This window comes from Eulemur rufifrons, chromosome 29 (genome assembly GCF_041146395.1).
Source record: "Eulemur rufifrons isolate Redbay chromosome 29, OSU_ERuf_1, whole genome shotgun sequence".
Taxonomy (NCBI): Eukaryota; Metazoa; Chordata; class Mammalia; order Primates; family Lemuridae; genus Eulemur; species Eulemur rufifrons.
The window spans coordinates 69,181,573-69,204,120 of NC_091011.1; the positions used below are offsets into that span (position 1 = coordinate 69,181,573).

A 22,548-nucleotide genomic window follows, 5' to 3' on the forward strand; every position below is an offset into this window, starting at 1 on the left:
CACTTGTGAAGATGGGAGGGTGATCCTTAATTGAAGCACCTTTGTTTTTGTGCCCCAAGTATGTTGCTAATAGCCTCATTTAAACCAAACATACAAACAGCAGTAAGAGCCGCACTATATTACAGCCATTTATTTTTGTAGTTCTGGCCGAATGGTACTAGGAGGTAATGAGCTGTGATTCAGGAAGAACTCAGTTGGGGGGTGGCCTGGGTGGAATGCAGAGGATTCGGAAGCATCTCAGTAAGAGGGTTTTTATTTTTATCTTCTTTTCCACAATTTAAGGTAGTACACTGAGCTATGATTTTTTGTTTGTTTTATATGGGAAAACCACATTTATCTGCTTTCATCAATTTTAGAGTATACTTGCAAACAACATGTTCATAGATTTTTTTTTTTTTTGGCTCCAGACTTGTCTGTCCACTAAATTAAGGTGGAGGTATTTATGCCTTATAATTTCAGTGTCATGCTGCCCTGTTCATCTGAGGCTTGTGATAGTGCCTTATGAAAAATCAAATGGTATTAATAGATAACATGGGTGGAGAGGGAGGGATGTGGAAAGAGTAACAATGCCATCATTGATTCACAAATTAATTCCATAAATAATAGGATTTACCTCCTGTGCACTGCTTTGAAACGTGCTTTGGTGTCTCATTTTGCTGTAACATTTCACTCTGCTTGTTTCTCTTCATCTTGCCTGGCGTGTCTGGTAGACTGCTGTGCCTCTTTGGTTGGGGCCTGTCTCTTCCGTGGGGACTGGGGAGCTCATCCTAGGCTTCTCTGGGAGAGGCTCCTCCTGCCTGTGTGAGGCCTGTACTTCCTGCTGGGGTTGCTGCCCCTGCCTCTGAGGGCGCCTGCAGGGGCAGTCACTGCTGGGGACCTCTCAGCCCCTTAGATTGCAGAGGTGCCGTTTGGGGCCTTGCTGAGCTATGGTCGGTCAGGTGCCTGGAGAACTGCTGTGCGTGCTCCCAGTCCTGTGAACACTGTCGGCCTTCTCTTAGAGTGTGTGTGTTTCCTCCCAGGCTGCTGTGAAGATCTCATGTCATAGGTGACCTGGTCAAATCTGTGCATCTCTGTAATAGGCTAGTATCAGTGACTAAGGGCGTCAGATAGGGCCGGAGTGTTATTTTACTCACCATCATCATCACTGTAACCCTTTATGGAGCCACTCAGTGTGGGTACATTATGGTTTAAAAAACAAAATAAAACAAAACTGATTCTTCTCATAACATGCCTTGCACAATGTTTAAACCAAGGACAAATAAGAAGAGGTGAAGCCTAAACATGTGAATTATGAAATAAACATAGTTGGGAAGATAAAATTGGAAAAAATATTAAGCATGTCGGAAAGAGTTTTTAGATCATTTTATGCAAATACACGTTTTTGTTAAAAACTGGAGGATTTATTTTCATATATTTTGTCCTACCCATAAATGGTATTGTTACCAACCTGAGCAGGCCTTTGGACATTGATTCTTTCTAAAGAAGAGGTTTTTAAGATCTAAAGTAGATTTTATTATTCAAAAATTATACTCAACCTTGCCATTATTTAAACTTGTGTTAGAGATATTTCAACTGCTCAACTTAAAATAGTGGGCATTGAATAGGTTCAGGTAAAGTATAGTCTTACTCTGTTTTGGCTTTCTAGCTTTGGGAGAAAATAAATGGATAATAAGTGAAATATGGAAAAAATAAGTTATTACTTCTAAATTTTCTGCTGTAGCCAACCACAAGATTACTAATTCTTTCTGGGCAGATTTATGCTTCATTCTTGTGCAAATTCTGTCTCTTAGAGTTGCCTTCTTGGTTGTTTCTCACTTTTCAAGTGTTTGAGCTGTGATCAGAGCCTTTTACAAACTTTCTTAGGTTAAAATAGAATGGTCCGATGTTGGTGTGGGAATCAGAGTGAATGGAACTTAGGTAGATGGACAGGTGTGGTTTTTCTAGAATAAATATTCTGCCATCTTTGTCATTGCTATCACAGTAATAGTATTTTATAAGCACTTGTTAAATCCTTTATTGAGCACTTTATATCCATTATTTCTTTTAATCTTCATCATAGCCCTATCAGGACAGTCATATTATAACCAGCTATTAAGTTTGTGATCTTAAAGTTTAGAAATTCAGTAAACAAATATAAAAATTATTTGCAAATATTATTTGCACCATTGATATTTTTTAGCCTTTTTTTTCCCTCCCCTCTGCCCAAATGCTAACTTGATATGTAAAATGTTTTAAATAAACACCTCTGATAACTGAACTTTTACTCCTGTTCAGATTTCTTTGTTAAGCTTCTGGGAATCCAAAGGTCCTCTGACGTGTATGTGATCTTCCTAGACTTTGTAAAATGCATCTCTTTAGAAAGAACTACTTGGACCAGTGCTAGAGTTAAGTCATGACCGACAGTTACTGGATCAGATCTGTCTGAGAGTTTGGAATACTTAATGATTCAACCATAGATCAGGCAACAGAATAAATGAATAAGAGAAACAAAAAAATCTGTGCTATCCACTTGCTGTAATTTAAAATACGAAAGTACCTCCCATAGGACTGGAATGGATTCTAGGATTTGGTCATGTGGTAGGAATGTTATTGACGAGTCCCTTTGTGGGACGTTGGAGAACGGTGCTGTTTTTTTCCAAGGTTATTTTGACTTTGTTGAGATTAAAAGTAATAGTAAAGATTATTGTTCAATTTCCCAAAGTGTGGTTTTCTTTGTCCTGCAGTGGAAATTGTAGCTCTTTTCAAACTTTCTTTTTACCTTCTGACCTGTCTCACTTTGTTCCCCACTAGGAAAATGTTGACTGTGTTCTGGCTAAGACACCTGGCCTCTCAGGACAGCCCTATGCCAGAAGGTTCTGTGCAGGAGGCGCACTTTAGGCCAGTTTATTCAGGCAGCAGGTCAGCCTAGGGCCGCTGGCCAGAAACGCTGTGCGTCCTCTGTCTTGGCGACATGGGGCTACTTGGAGCTGAGCTACTGTGCGGTATTAGTAAATATTTCCTGCCCCACACACACTTGAGGAGCAGAATTCTCCAGAGATGTCTGTCTCGTCCCTCACAGCTGGGTTTTCACAGAGGCTAGATACTCACTTAGCTATCTGGGCTGTGATTCAGGATAACCACAACCCACTTTCTAGCTTGCTTTTGGAGTTTGTATTGAGCAAGAACAGTTGCAATAAAGCAATATCTGGGAAGAGGGATGCCTCCACCTAGTCAAGCACCTGCACAGTGAGTCCTGTCATACCACCACTGGACAGATGGGAGTCTTAGCAGCTAAAGAACGGAAACAACTGTGGGTGCTCAGTAGCTTTCATGATGAAGCTACAGACTCGGGTTTGATCTCAGAGCAATTTCCTAAATTACTAATTACACATAACTGACTGCTTATGTTCTAATCTGCAGTTGATTTTTGGCACATTGTTGGCATGCTAGATGCTAATGAACTTCTGTTTCTCAGTATATAGTGTATGTGATGGGGGCCTCATTAAGAAAGTATTTTCGGGGTGGGGGTTGAAAAAAAAGAAAAAAGAAAGTATTTGTGAGCATTTTATTTCGTAGGAAACCTTATTAGAAATTCGTCAAGATAAGACAGATACAGATCTGCATTCTCTTAAAAATGGGTTGTGGGTTATTCTCAGAATTCTCTGCCCTGTCTTTTCCTGTACTCCGCTTTAGCTGTTTGGTATCTTTGTTCCAAGAAATTCAGAGCACCTGCCATACCACATCTTAAAAGAAGGAAAGGAAATAAATACAAGAGGCTTGTTTAGAATATAGTTGAGTTTACTGTATAAATAGTTTTTTGATGACTCGATTATGCCTCCTTTCACTCTAACAAACTGCCTTTCTCATGTCCCCTACCATATTTTTTGCTACATACTGATTAGGTGAATCAATCTGGGCTAATGTTGTTATAAACTGAATAGTTTTTACAAAAACTAATCTTCAGTTTCATTTTAAACAGAATAAAAGTTCAGTCCCAGACATTTTCTGCCAGTCATCCAAGATGCTATTTAAGTCGGTGCCAGTTGTTACCTTAATGGTGTCGGGGAGGCGGGGAGACACACCAGCTGCGTGATTGTGACACTGATGACCTTTCATAGCACCCAAAAGATTTTGCCAGGCGCGGTGGCTCACACCTGTAATCCTAGCACTCTGGGAGGCCGAGGCACACGGATCGTTTGAGCTCAGTAGTTCGAGACCAGCCTGAGCAAGAGCGAGACCCCATCTCTACTAAAAATAGAAATAAATTATATGGACAGCGAAAAACATATACAGAAAAATTAACCGGGCATGGTGGCACATGCCTATAGTCCCAGCTACTCGGGAGGCTGAGGCAGGAGGATCACTTGAGCCCAGGAGTTTGAGGTTGCTGTGAGCTAGGCTGATGCCACGGCACTCACTCTAGCCTGGGCAACAGAGTGAGACTCTGTCTCAAAAAAAAAAAAAAGATTTTGTTTGGGGTGTGTCTTTAGTAATTCATAATAGTTTTTTTTGTGTTTTGTTTTGTTTTTTCTTTTGCTGTTGTTTTTTGGTTTGGTTTTGTCTTGTTAATCAAATGTTGTGCTAAAGATTTCCTCTTATGCTTTGTTTTTAGCTACTTGGCTGCCAGTATGTTCCTTTGATTTCCTAAATTTACAGTAGTTGTCAGTGTTGTGCTGAGTTCTCCTGTAAGTACGCTGAATTGTGCAATTCTTGCTTGGCCCAGTTTTGGACAGGCATCTTTCCCAGAACCCAGTTGGCTTCTCAGAGGTTAAAGTCTTTTGGCAATAACTGCAAATAATGACCAACCAAATAAAACCATAAAAACTGAAAACCTCATGAACAGGGAAAAAAGAATTATTTCTGACTGTGAACCACATGGATGCAGAGGACCCATCTTTTTTAAAGTTCGTTTCTCTTTTCAAGCCATCTTGAGTTTGATAATTCTTATAATCTTCTTTTTTTCAAATTGAACCAGTATCTTTATGCCTTTTATGACTCCTGACTCTCTTTGGCAGTTATAGGGGTAGAAACTATGACAACTATTTCTTCTTAGTTTATTTTAACCCTTTCATTACCCTTAGTCACAATCAAACTACTCTTTATAGAACGCAGCCTAAAAAAAAGAAAACCTTTTTGGCAAGGAATAAGAATTAGAATATTTAATTGATTTGATAGAATTTAAAGATCCTTTTTCTTGTTTTTTTTTTTTTGTTTGTTTATTTTTTATTGTCATTTCTGGATATTTCTCTACTTATAAAGCATAGAAAATGAATGTGTTTCTGTTGGGTGTTTCTGTAGATTCAGCTTATTTAATGTCTCTATAATCTTTAAAACACATTTTGGTTTGTGGCATGTTTAGGTACCTGTGAATAGATTTCAGAGTAGCCCACAGTACTCTTCTAGTAAATAATATAGGACCTCTGTTTTAAGATGATGTCTCTATTTTTTATAAGTTTTAAAATTTACATAAAGAGCTTAATCTTTTGAGGTCTCTGTCATTACCCTGTGTTTTGACACTAGAGTTCCTGGATCATGTCTATATAGCTCTTGTTCATGTAACTATGGACCATAATTTTTATGTTTTAGATTTACTGACTTGCTTCTTTTGATGGAGACATCATCCCTTTCTAGGCTGCCTACTGTCTTATGTCTGTTTTAGCAACGTGACTGGCAGTTTATTAATTCATCAACTCGGTGATGATTTTGTTCTTACATGTTGAAAGATAACATTTACTATCAACTTTCATTAAAACTGAAATTCAGAATAATCTTTAGAAAAGAAAAGGAATATGGATTAACACGAAAGCAGATGAACAAAACAAATCAGCAGAAAGTTTTGGATTTTAACTGATCTTCCTCCAGGAAAGATCAAGCAAGTGTAAGAGGTGAGCGACCCACGTAGCAGCAGCATAGCATGCTGCATTAGAGCCTGGACTTGGGAGGTGAGTGGCCTGGGTCCTGATCCTCGCTCTGCTACTTACCACCTCAGTGACCTTGGGAACATTTCCTGAATTTTCTGTAAGTCCGTCTCTGCATTGGTAAAATAGAAATAATACCAGCATTACTTCTTGAGACTATTACTGGTATTAAATGAATCAATATTTATAAAGAGCTTAAAACAGAATTTAGTACAAAGTTTCTTTATTTTTTTTTTAATGGAAGAGTGATGAAAACATTTCATTTCCTAAGATAACCCACTTCTTCATTTTGAAAAGAGCAAATAAATACTGTTCCCGCATTAATGCCAGATTTCACATTCTAGTAAAGCAACCACTCATACCTATTAGTTGTAGAAGTTTGGTTATGTTGAAGAAGATAGGTTAGAAAAAGAACGTTTGATCTACTTAGAGCTGAGAACTACTAAATTTTTTTTCTTTGCCTACTAAAAATAAAATGACATTTTAACAGACTTAAATTAATGTGTACATCTGGTTTACTAAAAGTAGGAGTGAGGAGAGATTCATTTCTTGGCTTAGGACTTTCAATTTCTGCATGACATCTGTCATTGTAGTCTAAGATCTGAAAGAGATACTAATCCTCAAATGAATATATCCTGTGAGCAACAATGAGTTGTTTAGTTGAGAATACCACTCCCATTTCTCTTCCTCCTGAGGACTTTTGATTTCATAACAATAACATTCAGTCTCTCCCTCCTCATTGCTTATTGGTTTCTTCCCCCTTTCTGTATATAGGCATGGCCAGACTTCCTTGTTTTGAATCAGACATTACAACTTTTTATTTCATTCTGCTATCAAATCTTGTTAATGCCTCCTCTTCTTCTTTTCACTGATTAGGGTGTCAAATTTGCTTATCTGCCACTTAACATCCTTAACCATGTAATCTCATATCTCCAGCTAACTACAAGATTTGAATTTTCCTTCATCACCTCAACTCTCAGGGTCTAAAAGTTAACTCATCTACCCTTTTTAAGTTTATTTTAACTAAGAAAGGCACATGCTGAGAGAAAAGAATCATAGCTGACAAAGGAAAGATATCTTGAGGATATGACAAACTTCTACAAATCAATAATAAAAAGGAGGCAACTCAAAAAAATGAAGGAGAAACATGAAAACACTGAATACCCGTTTCAAAGAAAAGGAAACATGAATGGCTCATGAACTTGAAAAGATGTCCAAAGTAATTAGTAAACAAGGAAATAAATGCAAAATAAAACCACCATGGGTGCCATTTCACACTCAACCAACTTGCACATATTAAAGTCCATCAATTTCATAGATTGGTGAGAATGTGGAGCAATGAGCACTCTAATACTTAGTTGGCAGAAGTCAATTTTGGTGTAATCACTTTGAGAACAAATCTGGTGTGACCCAATAAGATTAAACATGTCCAATCTTGTGACCCAGCAATCCTACTGCTAGTTATTTAGCATGTGTATTCTAGGCGACTTGCACAAAATTGTATCAAACAGCAATACTTGGAACAGCAAAAACACTAGGAACCACCAAAATATCCATAAATAGTAGAATGGATAAATCAATCATGATATAATAATTCAATGGAATACTATACACCTGGAAGATGAGTGAATGACAGCTATGTGAATCAGCATGTGTAGATCTCAAACTTGTCATGTTGAGCAAAGAATGCTACTCACAGGAACGCATATAGTATGGCTTCCATTCTGAGGTATAGGGATGTTTACACAGACACTGTTGTAAAAAATACAATGAAAAGGAAAGGAAAGAGTCACTCAATATTTAAGGCAGTGATTACCTCTCTGGAGAAGAAGATGTACTCAGGAAGGGACCAAAGGAAGCTTCAGATATTGTAACCTTCTATTTCTAAGGCTGGGTGGGACATTTGAAAAGAAAGCCATGACATATGGATGATGTGCGATGACTTTTATGGCTAGTATGTAAAGAATCTACATGCTCAATAACTATTCTTGGGTTTCAACAATATTTGGTTAAATGTTCTTTAATATCAAGTGAATTTTGGTAAATTCCCTCACTCAGTCTTGAAATTTAAGCATTCCACAATGGAAGAGAAAGTTAAGGTCTCAATAAAGTAGTGTTGGAATTAGTTAATATGGGTATTCATTTGAAGGTACATCAAATAAAACTGGCTTGCTGCAGGTAAATGCTATTTTCTTAATAATAACAAATCTAACAGTTTATAACATTTTAGATATTTTACAAACCATGATGATAATATAATCCTGGAAAAGCTCAACTGAAGAGACATAAAAGACTACTGGGATTAAAGTATAGAAAGACAATTGATAGAGAGAAACCATGTATACTCTCTAGAAACCTAGAACTTTGTAAGATCATAGACTTGGATTCATGTAGGTTGATTTCAGGGTTCTCCTGAAGAGATTGGGTACTAGCAAAAACCAACATTAGGGGAAGATGGAGAGACTTGGAGCCTCTTAAAACTCTATGATTTTTTTCTTTCACATAGCTGCATGAACTAACATATGTGAGAGTGGATTTGGCAGTAAGAAGAAAAAAAAGGAGAAGATTGGTGTATCCTGTTAGCCTTTAATTCTACAAGCAACTCTAGAGTTTCCCTTTTGAGTTCTTCTCTGACCTCCCTTCTTTTCACCATCTGGGATGTAGAGAGCATGACTTTGTATTTCTACATTTCCTCCTTTCATCCTTAGAATTCTGTACAAAGTTAGAGACTGCAGAGAAACAGAGGGGTATTCTAGGAGTTGGGGAGTTCATGATGGAATGGTTAGAGATAGTCCTGTAGAGCTATGAGACTGCCCTAGGAACTTGGTGTTTGAAGCATTTGTAGCAGAGGAATTTGCAGCAGACGAATTCTGTCACTTCACATCTACATGTTCCTTTGCCACCAAAGGAAGTGGGAAAGCAATGTTACTGTGTCATTGTTCACTTTTGTTAAGGTACAAACCCCTTTGTTAGAAACAGGCAAAAGAATTATTCCAAAACCAATGGAGCATCTCACTCTTTTCTTTGAATTCTTGTGAAATTAAAGAAAAGAAAAGTGAAACCATGGAATTGAGTCAATTGTATTGGAAAGTAAACTATATTGATCCCAGTTCAATGGATTCTGGTTTAGCTATTGAATTAATTATTCAATGATACACCAAATATTTCATGTTTAAATTATTTTCTTTCCAATTTTAGAGCAGGTTGGTAGAGCAATTGAAGGAGAGTTCTATTTCTGAAGGACTTTAATAAATATTGTGGAACTATTTTAGCCCAGTGTTACTGAGAGTAATAGGATATAGGAAAGATGGGTAAGGGGCATAGACAAGTGGTACCTAGGACTAAGGGCCACTGCACAATGTGTGAGAGTGATGATCTAACACACATGCACACACTACAACTTCTTTTCCAAAGTCAGTATCTAATAATAGTTGTAAAGATTACTCATCTAGAATTTAACTTAAGCTCTTTTTTGAGCTTCCTGCTTCATTTGGATTGTGGCTTATTTAATTATTGTGATCAATTCTTATTCAGTCTATTGATGCCATGTATTTTGTGTTCCTTCTTTTTTCTCACTACGTGGTTTCCTCGTAACTGAAAATGAAGACTGTTGTGTCCACTGTATCCTGGCGTGCTTGTTCTGTGAATTCCTGACCCTCTGCAATATTGTCCTGGGACAAGCGTCGTGTGGCATCTGCACCTCAGAAGCCTGCTGCTGTTGCTGTGGCGATGAAATGGGGGATGACTGTAACTGCCCTTGTGACATGGACTGTGGCATCATGGATGCCTGTTGTGAATCATCAGACTGTTTGGAAATCTGTATGGAATGCTGTGGAATCTGTTTTCCTTCGTAAATATTTATCTTTTGTTTGTGTTAAAACTGGAGAGTGTTTTAAATTTTTTTTTCTTTTGAGGGGGTAGAAAAGCACATGGTAAGATTCTCATAAAGCATCGCGGTATTTGCACTGTTAACTCGTTATTTTAAGTAATCTCTGAATGCCTTTTTTCTTTAACCAAATCTACATGGTTTAATATGTGAAATTTCAACTACTTTTTTAGTTTTTTAAACTTCTTAATAGGTTACAATAACTTAGGGACATTTGGACCCCCCCTCATATTAAATGTCTCCTTTTTATTGATATTTCTGTTTCTTCTAACCGTTCTTAGGAGTCCCTTGCTCCAAATATGTTATTTCCAAATATATTATTTAAACCGGACAGTTTATTTTTAGGTGTGTATCTATTGATGGTTAAAAGTAAGCATTCTTTGCTTTAAAGTACACTTTGGGAGAAAAAAAACCCACACAATAGTTGGGCCACCAGTGATGATTTCTGCACTCCCTTCCTTATCTTCTCCACTTATTCAACCCACCTTGAGTGCCTGCTGTGTAGACTTTCTTGCCCAGACTGTGGAGATGGGCATCGTTCCTCTCCTGTCCACAGGAATATGCAGTTTAGCAGAGGAAAGAGACCTGTAAAGAATGAACCATACTAGAAAACATTACTGAAATGAAGACTACAAAAGAGGGAAACTCAAAAGGCTGTAGGGATACCCAGAAAGCAGCTACCAGAATAGTCAGAAAGGCTTCAAGGAGGATGTGGCATTTGAGGAAGCCTCTTAGGAAGAGTGACTCATCTCCTACTTGAATGAGTTCTTTAGATTTAGGACAACGTTTAAGATGGACAGCCTGGACTGTGCCTTTAACCAGTTAAAAGAAAAATGTCTTCAGCATATTTTGTTTTTGTGTGTGGCAGACATACAGCTTTTTAAAGCAATAAAATTTAAATTCACTAAGAATATGCATTTTCTTACCTGTAATTTAAATGCTATGATAATTTTTGATGAAACAATAATGCTATTATTTATAAGGCAATTATTTATAAATAATAGCTATTTTTTATAAAGAAGATTGAATACTTTTGACAAATTGCATTTAAATTGAAATTGCATTATATTAAAATCCCAGTGTTCTGATTTTGATTTATTCAAAGGATTTCTTTTATTTTGAGAGCTTTATGTCTTTTTTTTTTTTTTTTTTGTAAGGGAGGGATATTGTTTGTTTTGGTTTGTTTGTTAACCAATGTTATATTTTATACATACAGTTAATCTTAAATGCAAACCATTCCTTCCAATGTAGAGGGAATCTAGACATCCACTAGTGTGACCAAATCTCAGTATTGCAATTTTATGTTAAATTAAACTAATACAGCAGGTTATGAAGATCCTTAAGTATAAAGAAATAAGTCAATTATAAGACTAATTATGTAGTTACTGAGACATAGAGACTGTGTGGCTCAGATGAAAGGGAGAGTGAATTTTCTTACTTTGCTCTCCTACTCAATTTGAGCTCTCCAAAATTATAGTTTGGTTTCATTTAATAGAATTCCTTGTAGAAGTTTTAAAAGTATACTTTGGGATTAATAATTATTTTCAGTTTTTCTGGCTGAATATCAAATTGGTAGTAACAACAAAAACATACTTTTAGGAAGCCTTTAGCAAATCTAGACTTTTAAGAGAGATTTTTAACCTGAAGCATGAGAATGTCACCTATAGTTTTTCCTTTGAAATGAAGCCAGGTTTCTAGTTACATCATTACTTAAAGGGCTTAAGAAATAAAAAAAAAAGTTAGCAAACTCTTGAATCTCTCTTTTAGTGCTATTTACACACACACAAAACCTTTAAATTGTTAGATTTAAATAGAATTCTAGTAAACAGCTGTCTCCCTTTTTCTCCTCTGAAGATTTTCTTTCATTTGTTACATCAAATATAAGGAGATCTTTGTACTGTTTCACAATAATCATAATCTGAATATTTACATATATCCAAAATTAACTTATGCTTATATATTAGAATGTAAGAGTATCATCTGTTTATGAGCACATAAAGCCTCCTAATGACCTGGAATTGTTAGAATATTTAACTTTTTATCCTGCAGAGTTTTTCAATGAAGTGGTTTGTCTAATATTTAAATATATCCTGCTACTATTTGCGATGAAAATATTGGCACATTTTAAATAATGTTTCTCCATAACGGAGAACATTAATGGATACCAGAATTTTATTTTCATATTTATATTCATAGTATTTTTCCTCTGTTGTCTACTCTGGGCAGTAATTCCATAAAGCATCTTGTATAATTTCAAAAAGAAAATGAAAAAGTAGGCAAATGTGAAAATAGTTTCAATATCTTTTAGGATTTCTGTATGTAAAATGTTTTGTGGAATTGTATGGCAATCGTGACTAAGTGCTGTAATGTCCTGTTACAGATTTGGTCTGTTTTTAAATGTGGAAACGTAATCTTAAATATTTTTAAACTGGACCTGTATTATCCTGAATATATTATTTTAAAATTAAAAAAGTACTTCTTTATCTTTATTGTGCTTTAGCATATTTTCATATCTAATTGATATAGTGATTTATATTTGAATGAATTCAACCATAATTTAAAACCTGAAGGTTTTTTTAATCCTGTTACATCCTTTTCTGAAGATCTCCTAGTCTGTTTATGTAAATCACATGACTCATGCCCATAAGTGAACTATGAAAGATACAGATCTTTATAGTGTAAATCATAGTTGATATGTGACTTCAAAAAATAGTGTTCTTTTAGAAATTCACAATATTTAAAAATACAAATTTTGTACATTTTTTAGTAAATTGGTTTCATTTATTGACTTTGGAATTATATTTCAATTTATAAAATTAAGGTAATTTTTTATATATGCTAAGATTGAACACCAAGATAAAAAATACTTAAAGATGTAGGAAATTAGGTATTAGATTTAATGAATTTTACACAGAAGTAAATCATGAAAAGCATTTCCATCTAGGTATTTTAGTGGCACCAGTTTTGTAAATGTCTTGCTTTTAATATTTAACTAAAACAATATACTATGACTTTAGGAGAAGCTTTTTTATTTAGCAAATTTTATTTTTGTATTCTTACAGTGTATTAAATGTATCTATTTTCCACACCTGAATAGTCAGTTTATCTGAGCAGTTCAAGGAGTAACCAAGGCAACCTTATGTAATAACTTTCCATTCTTATCCATACAAACTCTATCAGTGCCCTAGATTCTGTGTTTTAAACATCAGACATCACTGCCTAACATAGATAAGAGTCAAACCCAGAGACTCTGTGTCTTGCCTTCTTGAATACTATAGTTAAATGCTTAGATTTACCCAACTACCTAATGAATAAGTTTATTTATTAATAAGGTTATTTTTCAAATTATTCAAGACCTTTATGCCCCTTCCAATTACTTGTGATTTGTAGGCCTGTAGGATTGCTGCATCTAATCTGACAGGCAAGATAAAATTTCATCAAATACTATAATACTCATTTTTCTCTTCCATTTACACTAATGCAGGAGAGCGTATCATTTTTGTTTTAAACAATGGTTAATATATTGAATAGAGTTTATTCCATACTTACTATTTATATTTTTAATCAAAGATTGGGTATTGCAACAGAGTCCTTTCAACCCTTTATCTCCATGTACCCCTTATAACAATAAATTTATAGTGAGTATTTTTTTTTGCTTGGATTGGTACTAGGAACCTCAAGGAAATCACAGAGCCCTCAGGAAGTGTCAACCCAGGGAAAAAGTATGGCACCTCCCATGAGAAAACCGTTCCAATGGTGAGACTGCTGATATTTACTTACCTATTTAAGATTACTTTTAGAGGTTTTGGTAAAAATAGAACACATTGTGGAGAGGGGATAACATTGTGATGCAGCCCTAATGTGGAGGGTGAGTTTTGCAAAAACCATCATTGGTGATTACATCCACCATGTATTTTTACACTGCAAAATTCCCAGTGATCAGTGATCGTTCCCTTTAAAGGGCTGTGACTCAAAATATTGTATGTATGATCAAATTTTAATGAAGTCAATAGGCAATCTGTAAGTGAAAAGGTTTATAAACAAAGTCATGGCCAAGCTCCATCTGGAAAGCAGGGTCTCTAGGCAAGCAGATCTGCTTCACCCCGTTCTTTTTCAAGCTGAGACAACAGCATGACATTTTTCACGAGGGTCACAACTATAGCTCCTAAGCAGCCAGATGTTGCCATAAGTAGTTTCCTGCCTTTGGATTGAATTATTGCAGTGCTTCTAGTTTCACTGTTTATTTGTCCATTATTTATACCCTCAATCCCTCACCACATCCCATTTAATGTTCACCAAAAGAGAATCATTAATTTAGTTGTGAGATGACTGTGAAGGAATCATTTTAGATAACCATCCTTTGACACATTATCAACATGGGGCACAGATACATGTGCTAAAGACAAAGTATAGCTCTGCAATTAGATGTTCACTTCCAGGCAGGTCTTTGTGTAACGTTTAGTTGAGAATATAATTATTAAAAAAAGGGTGAAAAGCAAATTCAAACAAATTCTAAGTTTAGCTTGAAAAATTGAAAAGGTTCTTAAGTTCTGTCTGATGCATAAAGGGGTAGAAGCAAAGGAATTATGTTCCAAAGCCAAGAAAGAGGGTGTACAAAAGCAACTGATCCACTTGACATAGTTCATAGCCTTTTGCAGAGGAATAAAAGCCTGTTGAGCAGGGAACCAAAAGATCTCATTATAGGATGAAGCCAAGCCATATTAAAGCTTGTGCACTAGTAACTATGTCTAAAAACAGCCTGCTGTTTTATATTGAACCAATACATTTCTTAACTTGGTAGGTTGCAGTGTAAAGATGTACAGAGCCTGTCTGCTGGATGCTATGCCAATTACAGATATGGTGGAGTGGTGTCAAATACCTACAAACAGTTATTATCGCAAGTAATCTTAGAGTGAAACAAAAGAAGTTTTAAAATGTCATCTCAAAACCTAGAAAGCACAGTTCGTCATGTGTGTTTGACTCTTAGAGTCTTGAAATCACCTTTATTATATAGTTCAATGTGGACGTCATATGATTCCTCAATCAGAATGCACAATTCTTTCAAGGACATGAATAGTTCCTGAGAGAGAAGGAGAATATCTTTTAAAAGTAACACCTTTAGATATGACAAAGCATCTCTGATCAGCTCTGCAGAAAGTGCGTTTTATTGGTGCTGAGGTGAAGGAGGAGTGAAATACCCGTGAATGGTTATTATATTAGATTTTGTTAGATCATCAGAAAGAATAATTGGGCATATTTACACAATTACATTTTAGTAAACTATTATGCCAGCTTAACTATAACACATATTCTGGTAAAAAGTACATTAAATCTCAATCCAAAAGCAATTTAGCTGCTGGGGGCGTTATTTTTTTTATCTAATTATTCACAAATTAATGAATAAAATTAAATTCCAATCACTGAAGAAAATGAAGCAATGGTGAGAATCAGAACTACAGATTAGTTAAAGCAAAGATATGCAATGCATAACAGAATTAAAGCATTTCTTTTATTCAAACCCAGTGCTTAAAAAAGAACAAATCCATCATCTTGAAATTTGACTTGTAGCTTGACATTAAAAATAATATGAGTAGAATTTTCAGTGGGGTAAGCACAAAACTAGTTCAAGTTATGTCACTCTCAATTACTGTACTCAGGTGGTGTACCCATTAAAATTCCCACTTGTGGGTTCCGCTCACTATGCAAATGGGGTCATTACCTGGAGAATTTAATTGGTTATGACACTGGGAGTAGGACTTTTCCTTTCAAAATAAACCCACTTACACATTTTCACTAGAAATTTGATTGTTATATATACTTTGGATTGTTTTGCTCTATAAATATTTACTAAAATTAGACTGTCCTTGCTTACATATTTCTTACAGATAACTCAAAATGGATCCAAATTACTTTGATATGGTTTTATGTATTTGTCTATAAGGCTAGTCAAAATGAATCTTTGGGAATTTGTATTGCTTATCAATATATTCTTTTAAACAGTACTTCTATCTTTCAAAGCATCCACCAGATGTGGGTACATGTCCAGTAAAGGTTTTCATCATTTAACATAGTAACGTTTTCCCTTTTATAATAGTTCTAAATATTTAAATTGAGAGGCTTTTTCTATTTTTCTTCTATTTTTTGTCACTTAAAAAATATGCAGTTAAAGAGTTGACCTACCCTCTTAGATGTTTTATTTATATAAATATACATATATATGTATATGTATATATAAAATATTGCTAAAGAGCCATGTCTATAACACTTGCAAGGTCTTTATAGTCCCTGATAGGACAGAGTGGGGACACTAAGTTGTTTGTCAGAGTCAGTACCACGGACAATCTCACCATGAGCCATGAGACTATTGAATTTAAAGTGAACAAACAACAAATTGGTGTGAAAAGTGCAGGGCTTCGTACACCTACCGTCTGTTTTCATGGGCTGTGGTAACTTCACCTGGAGAAACCCGAGTTTATGGCTAACTAACAAGAACATTGAGAATGGCCTGAATTTACAACAAGCCCTGAAATTACAGGGTGGTTTCATGGATATAATATTAAACTGGACATCCAGGGATTTAGTTCCTAGACACTGACTCTAACAGCAGTTCCCAGAGTGAATTTGAAGTAGGAACAGGGTATTCTCTAAGTATTAATGGGATAATCTCAAAGAAGCACTAACAGTTCCTTAACAGAGGGGTTATGCAGTCTAAATTTTTGTTACCACACCAAGTTTTACAGCAAGCCAAGAATTTATCTCTAGTTCATCTGGACCTAAAGAGAATATTTTTCCTTTAATGTAAAGAGAATATTCTAAAGTCAGAGAAAAAATAATTCCAAGCATATAGAAGAGGAAATACTACAAATTCGTAACTGGACCATTGGGCAGAATTTTTAACATCTGTAACTATGGGAAATTTCCCATAGAATATCAAATATGGATCCAAGTCTCTGACATTCATTTTTCTATGATATTTCTAATTGTGCCCGGAGGATAAGAAAGAGTTGGCGCATCCAATAAATATAATCATTTACATGCACAGAGCTCCCTTTGAAGTTAATAGGACCTATGGAAAGGGGAGTTATGCACCACGAAAACGAAGTTCAACGTGAATCTAGTTCTTTCTTTTTAACATGCAGTGGTATTGCCAACGCATTTGGATTTTCTTACTGCTTATCTTTCTTTTGTATGTGATGTTTAAGTTGGAGTTGAGTGAAGTGCTCCATGTGTAGAGGAAAGATAGCCAAAAAGAGAGGATGTGATGATTGGCAAGCATACACCCAGGGACCAGCTTTATAAGATAGCATCCAGAAGTGATAGGGCCTGACATTTGTAGAGCTTGTTTAACGTTTCAAAGAGAAACCATATCCTTTTTCTCATTTGATCTTCACAACATTATGATTCTTCTAGGATATACATTTTTACTTCCATTTTATAGATGAAAAATCTAGCAGAGATTGCTTAAGTTTACTTACTAAAGTGACATTGTTAGTTACTGATAGAGCTAGGAAACCTAAATCCTAGATCTTTCCATGAGATCCATAATTTTTATTTTTTAAAGAATTGTGTCATTTTCTTTTTTCTTTTTAATTTTTTTTTTAAATTTCAGAATATTATAGGGGTATAAATGTCTTGGTTACATGAATTGCTTTTGTACTGTTTGAGTCAAAGTTGTAAGTGTACCCATCACTCTGATAGTATACATTGTACCTATTAGGTATGGTTTCACCCATCCCCTCCTCCCTCCTCCCACCTGCCTGATTTCCATTGAGTTTTACTTCCATCTGTGCATATGAGTGCTGATCACTTAGTTCCAATTTAATAGTGAGTACATGTGGTGTTTGGTTTTCCATTCTTGCAATACTTCGCTTAGGTGAATGGTCTCCAGTTCCATCCAGATTGTTGCAAAGGTATTAATTCATTTGTTTTATGGCTGAGTAGTACTCCATGGTGTACACATACCACATTTTATTAATCCACTCATGAAATGATGGACACTTGGGTTGATTCCACATCTTTGCGATTATGAATTGTGCTGCTATAAACATTCAAGTGCAAGTGTCTTTTTGAAAAAATGAGTTTTTTTCCTTTGGGTAAATACCCAGTAGTCGGACTGCTGGATCAAATGGTAGATAGGTCTACTTTTAGTTCTCTGAGAAATCTCCATACCATTTTGCATAGAGGTTGCACTAATTTGCAGTCCCACCAACAGTGCATACATTTCTTATAAAATCTTAAATATTACTCAATAGACTCAATCACAACTGCTCTGCTTGAAGCTGGAGTGGATACACGGGGATCTAAAGTCTTGTCTGCCTTGTTTCTGGTCTCCCATCTTTCCTACCCTGTGTGGATATCTTGGCTTGAGCTCTAAGAGTGAATGAAAAGCATAATAACTACTGTGCTACTTACTTTTCATTACGTGTATTGATCCAAAAGTCAGTGCACTCACACTATGTTACGTCTTGTGCCTTCTTATCAATGATGTCTTCTTTTTTTAGATTGGATGAGAAACCAAGAGTTAGATGTTCTTCGTAAGATTGTGTGTTGCTTGTTCACTATTTACCCCTTCAGATCTGTTTTCTCTCTCTGCCTTTTTATGTGCCAGTCTCACTTGCTTTCTGGTTTCTCATTGACTTTGGCTAACGGTAGGCAATGGTGGGAAATCAAAAGGTGGGAGGAGAGAGAGGTCAAGGTATTAACTCCCACCTTATCCCTTGGCCTCCTCCCTTCCAGACAGTGGTTTGACAGTGGCTCTGTTCCTCCACATTAGGGCTTCACATTAGTGGCTCCTCCACTGTAACTACAGCTCCCTCCACTCAGGCATGGAGAAGTAAGGGTTTCCCAAGGTTGTTAGTTCCTGGGACTTTAAACTCCTTTGTTGGTTTTCCTAAGCTTGATTGTTTCTCTGCAAATAGTCCCCTTTATTAAACTCCCTTCAATTAAGCCCTTTGAGTGAGCCATCTGTTTCCTGCCAGTACTCTGAATAATGAAGGAGTTAGGAAGAATGAGTTTGTGTGTGTGCAAATGCACATGTTGTTTGAATCCAATCTTGTTATGTATTTCTAAGATTTATCAAAATAATCTAAGTCTTGGGGTTTCTTGGATGTTTGTGTCTAACATGAACAGTTACTCAAATATTAATATAGTATTGTAAGAACTACATTAGACATTCCAGAAATTTACTCAACAGTTTTGGTTCGATGGTCACACATCCCCCATTCTAACATTTGACACTATAACAAGTTGGGGGCACGGGAAAGAAAGTATCATTACCATGAGTGACACAAAGTTTACAATTGCGTATACAAAGCTTTAGGATCCTGGGAGGTGATAAGGTTTTCTTTTGTTCCCCATAGCCTAAAATGAATCAACATCATTATCAACATAAGCAGACCTACAGCAGAAATCCTAGCCTGGAAGTTAATCCACCAAGAAATGTCCTATTTGGGGGGATTTTTAATATAACTATAACCAATAGTAATAAAACAAATTAATATGACATCTATATGCCTTTAGCACCAAACACTTCTAAACTAGGTCCAGTATCAAGCCTTAGATATCTAGTTCAACCCTAGGTTAGTAAACTGGCAACATTTTTATGGGGTCTCAAATATTCCTCTACTTGTCAAGAGGCATTTATTGGTCACCTGTGTGGGCCAGACTCTGTGCTGGGACTAATGATAGCATGGTGTTCCTCAGTGAGTTCTTAGGTTAGAGAGAGAGAGAGCGAGAGAGAGTGCAGATGAATTTGATGTAATTAAAGAGTTAGAATAGACACAAGTATAATTGCCATGAGAGGAGTCAGGTGAGAGTGATTAAGGCTTCCTAGGTGAGCCAGGAAGATCTCCCAGAAGAGCAAGCATTCAAACTGGGAACGCAGCCTCAGGTGCGTTCTGAGGTTGCAGTTACATTGCAGCAGGTTGGAAAGTAGGGGGTGATGGGAAGAAGCAGAGCTGAGTCCAATGAGGTAGCACCTTAACTGCCTTGCTGAAGGCCCTGAAGTCTACCCTGTAGACAATGTGAACCCTGAGGATCAAGGAAATGGTGAGATCAAATTTATATTTTGATCACATTTTTATGGGGGTAGTAGTGTGGATTATAGAATAGAGGGGATCAGAAATGAACTTGGACAGGCATTTGAGAGCTTGTGCATTCATACACACACACAAAAGATGCTGAGAGCCTGAACTGAACTAAGGCATTGACTGAGGGATAGAGTGGAAAGAGGGAATTGAACTAAATACGTTTCTGGTAGTGAATTAAAGACTATTTCAGGTGAAGGGGCATGTTAAATGTGCCCTGTGTTTATGTATAAAACCTAATGTATGAATATTAAATAAAAGTCAAGTTCATAGAAGTTTGAAAGCACATTCATGTTTCAGGCCACAAATGTCATGTTTTCCTTAAGATAATGGATTTGAAAGTGCTTTGTAAACAGTTTCACCAATATTAGGAACTTCCATCATAATTGCTATTATGGTTTACACGGTGGCAAGGATAGTAATATGTGTTGTTCAGGTGGGTGAACTAACAAGTTAAATGCCAGAGTGAAATCTTCCAGTTCCCTAGTATACTAACGCTGTATGCAAGCCAGTGGGTACAGGGGTGGGGAGAGGTGAGAGGAAGGCAAGGAGCAAGTAAATATGGACAAAGGATATTCAGAGTGCCTGGCATATGAAAGGTGTTTAATTACCTATTTTTAGATTTTTGAGTGAATGAGTGCATATATATGCATATTGTAGCTTGAATAAGTTATGTAATGTGCAGAATCAGATATATAGTACTAAGAAGCATTGGAGGACAATTACAAGCATAATAACTGAAAAGAGAAGAAAAGTTTCCACGGAGCTAGACACACACACTGGCTTGACCATTTTTGACTAAATCAACAGATTACTACTAACATCTTACGGGTTACTAACCAACTGGTTAAATGAGTCATTCTTTAACTGGCCTAATGAATAAGTCCAATTCCAGTCATAAGTCTTAGGTACTGTATGACCCAAATCTCTTTGGTCAGCCTCCAGCAGCTCTTAAGTGAATGAGTAATTCTTCCAAGGTTATGTTCTTGCCAGCTTTTGTCTTTTTAGACAACCTAATTCTCAGTTCTCAATTCGGCATATTCCAGTTTTTTGTGTTAGTCTAGGAGGGTGTTTACTGGCTCTAAGAGGTTGCCTAATTTGTCTTACGTTATATGCATCACACATCATGTTTTCTTAGTCCTAATAAAATGATCCAAACCTGCTATAACTATTTTATTTTCACAGTAAATTACTAAAAGGTCATGGAACGAAATTCTGTTTTTTAAAAAAATAATTACGTTAAAATGTAAATATTTAAATTCACATTGGAAATACCAGTGAAATTTCAAGGTCTTTAAAATATAGGTGCTTACTAAAAATAACGAGGGGGAAGAAGAACCACCAGAGCAAGAGCAAGTCACTTGGGTTTTGTTGTTGTTGTGTTTTTTAATTTAATTTGTTATTGTCTCTAGTAGTAGAGGCTGGTACTGAGAGAAAATCACAATGTAGGTCCGAAGGCAGAAGTTCAAGTTGCATCTGGCAACTGGATCATCAAATAGGAGCTGAGAGCTTTTATCTGTACATACAAATATTTATTTTTGAAATAATTGTTGAAACTATGAGAGGGGCAGACAAGGCAGTGGGAAACCAAAGCAATATATGGAAAAATTGTCAGATTCTTAAAAGGTTTCATATTCTGATTCTGTGTTTTTGTATTGAGTGAACAGGTCATAGAATAGGAGTCATGTGTTGAGGCTTTCCACTTACTGGGAAGTCAAAAGTTTGTCATTCATTTGGATTAATTTTCTTTTAAGCAAAACATTCTTTAGGCTCTTAAAGCTAAAATATGATAAAGTATACTGAAGTGTATAGATAATGCAGATATTTATGCAGAGGTTATTGCAAAATCTATTTATTTTTAAAATATTTCAATGCTTAGTGTTAGCATTTTAATCACTTCTTTTTTAAAGAAGAGCATCTACCTAAGACAAACGACTATTTCCGTGGTGAGCACAGTTAATATTCACTAAGAGAAAACATTTTACTTTTATGCATTCTTAAATTTCAACAAGTATATGATTTTGAAAAGCACCAAAATGCTGTAATATCTTCCTGATGAAAAAGTTACATTCTTTCTATATTCATTAAAAGTTCCCGTTATTTGTAAGCTGGCAGACTGTCTTCAAAAAGTTTTTTGTTTAATGAAAAAATATGGGGGAATAATACATTGCATAATTACATTCCCAGTTTGCATTAATAAAGTATTATACTTGTAAGTTTTACAACTAGAAGTAGCACTGTGGTTGTCATATATCACAGTACACACAATTTGATTGTTACAGAGTAGACATCTGCCAGAAACATTTCAGTTTAGCATGATGAATTTACCTTAGCCCTGTCAAGAATCACATTACAATGCCAAAGTATTGCTTTGAATATATGTTGAAAAACAGAAATAAATTTGTTGAGGTAAGGTTTCAAATCCCCTCAGAATCATGTCATTACTGTTATTGTGGCTAGGCACATGCTAGCTCAAGTTACTCCGTGGGGGATTTACCAATAGTGAATGTCACTCATTTAATCAGGACAGCTAAAGAAAGGATCTTGTTGACTGTGGGTGATGCAAGGAGTTTATCAGCATCACAGCAAGGATTCCAGCATACTCAATTTACATAAAAGTATAAGGATATTTAAAACATAATTCCTTTCCAAGCCACTTAAACATATTCACATGGGAAGT

The 22,548-nt window shown here is 35.9% G+C and overlaps 1 protein-coding gene across 1 annotated transcript in view; it reads left to right on the top strand.

The window, feature by feature from the left end:
* Nucleotides 1-10,406, top strand: part of MDFIC (MyoD family inhibitor domain containing) — an 81,021-nt gene extending 70,615 nt beyond the window's left edge. The window contains exon 4 of the mRNA XM_069462094.1: nucleotides 9,504-10,406. Coding sequence (XP_069318195.1) covers nucleotides 9,504-9,751 — 248 coding nt within the window. The 3' untranslated portion in view covers nucleotides 9,752-10,406. The remainder of the gene's footprint in view (nucleotides 1-9,503) is intronic.
* The last annotated feature ends 12,142 nt before the right edge of the window (nucleotides 10,407-22,548 follow it).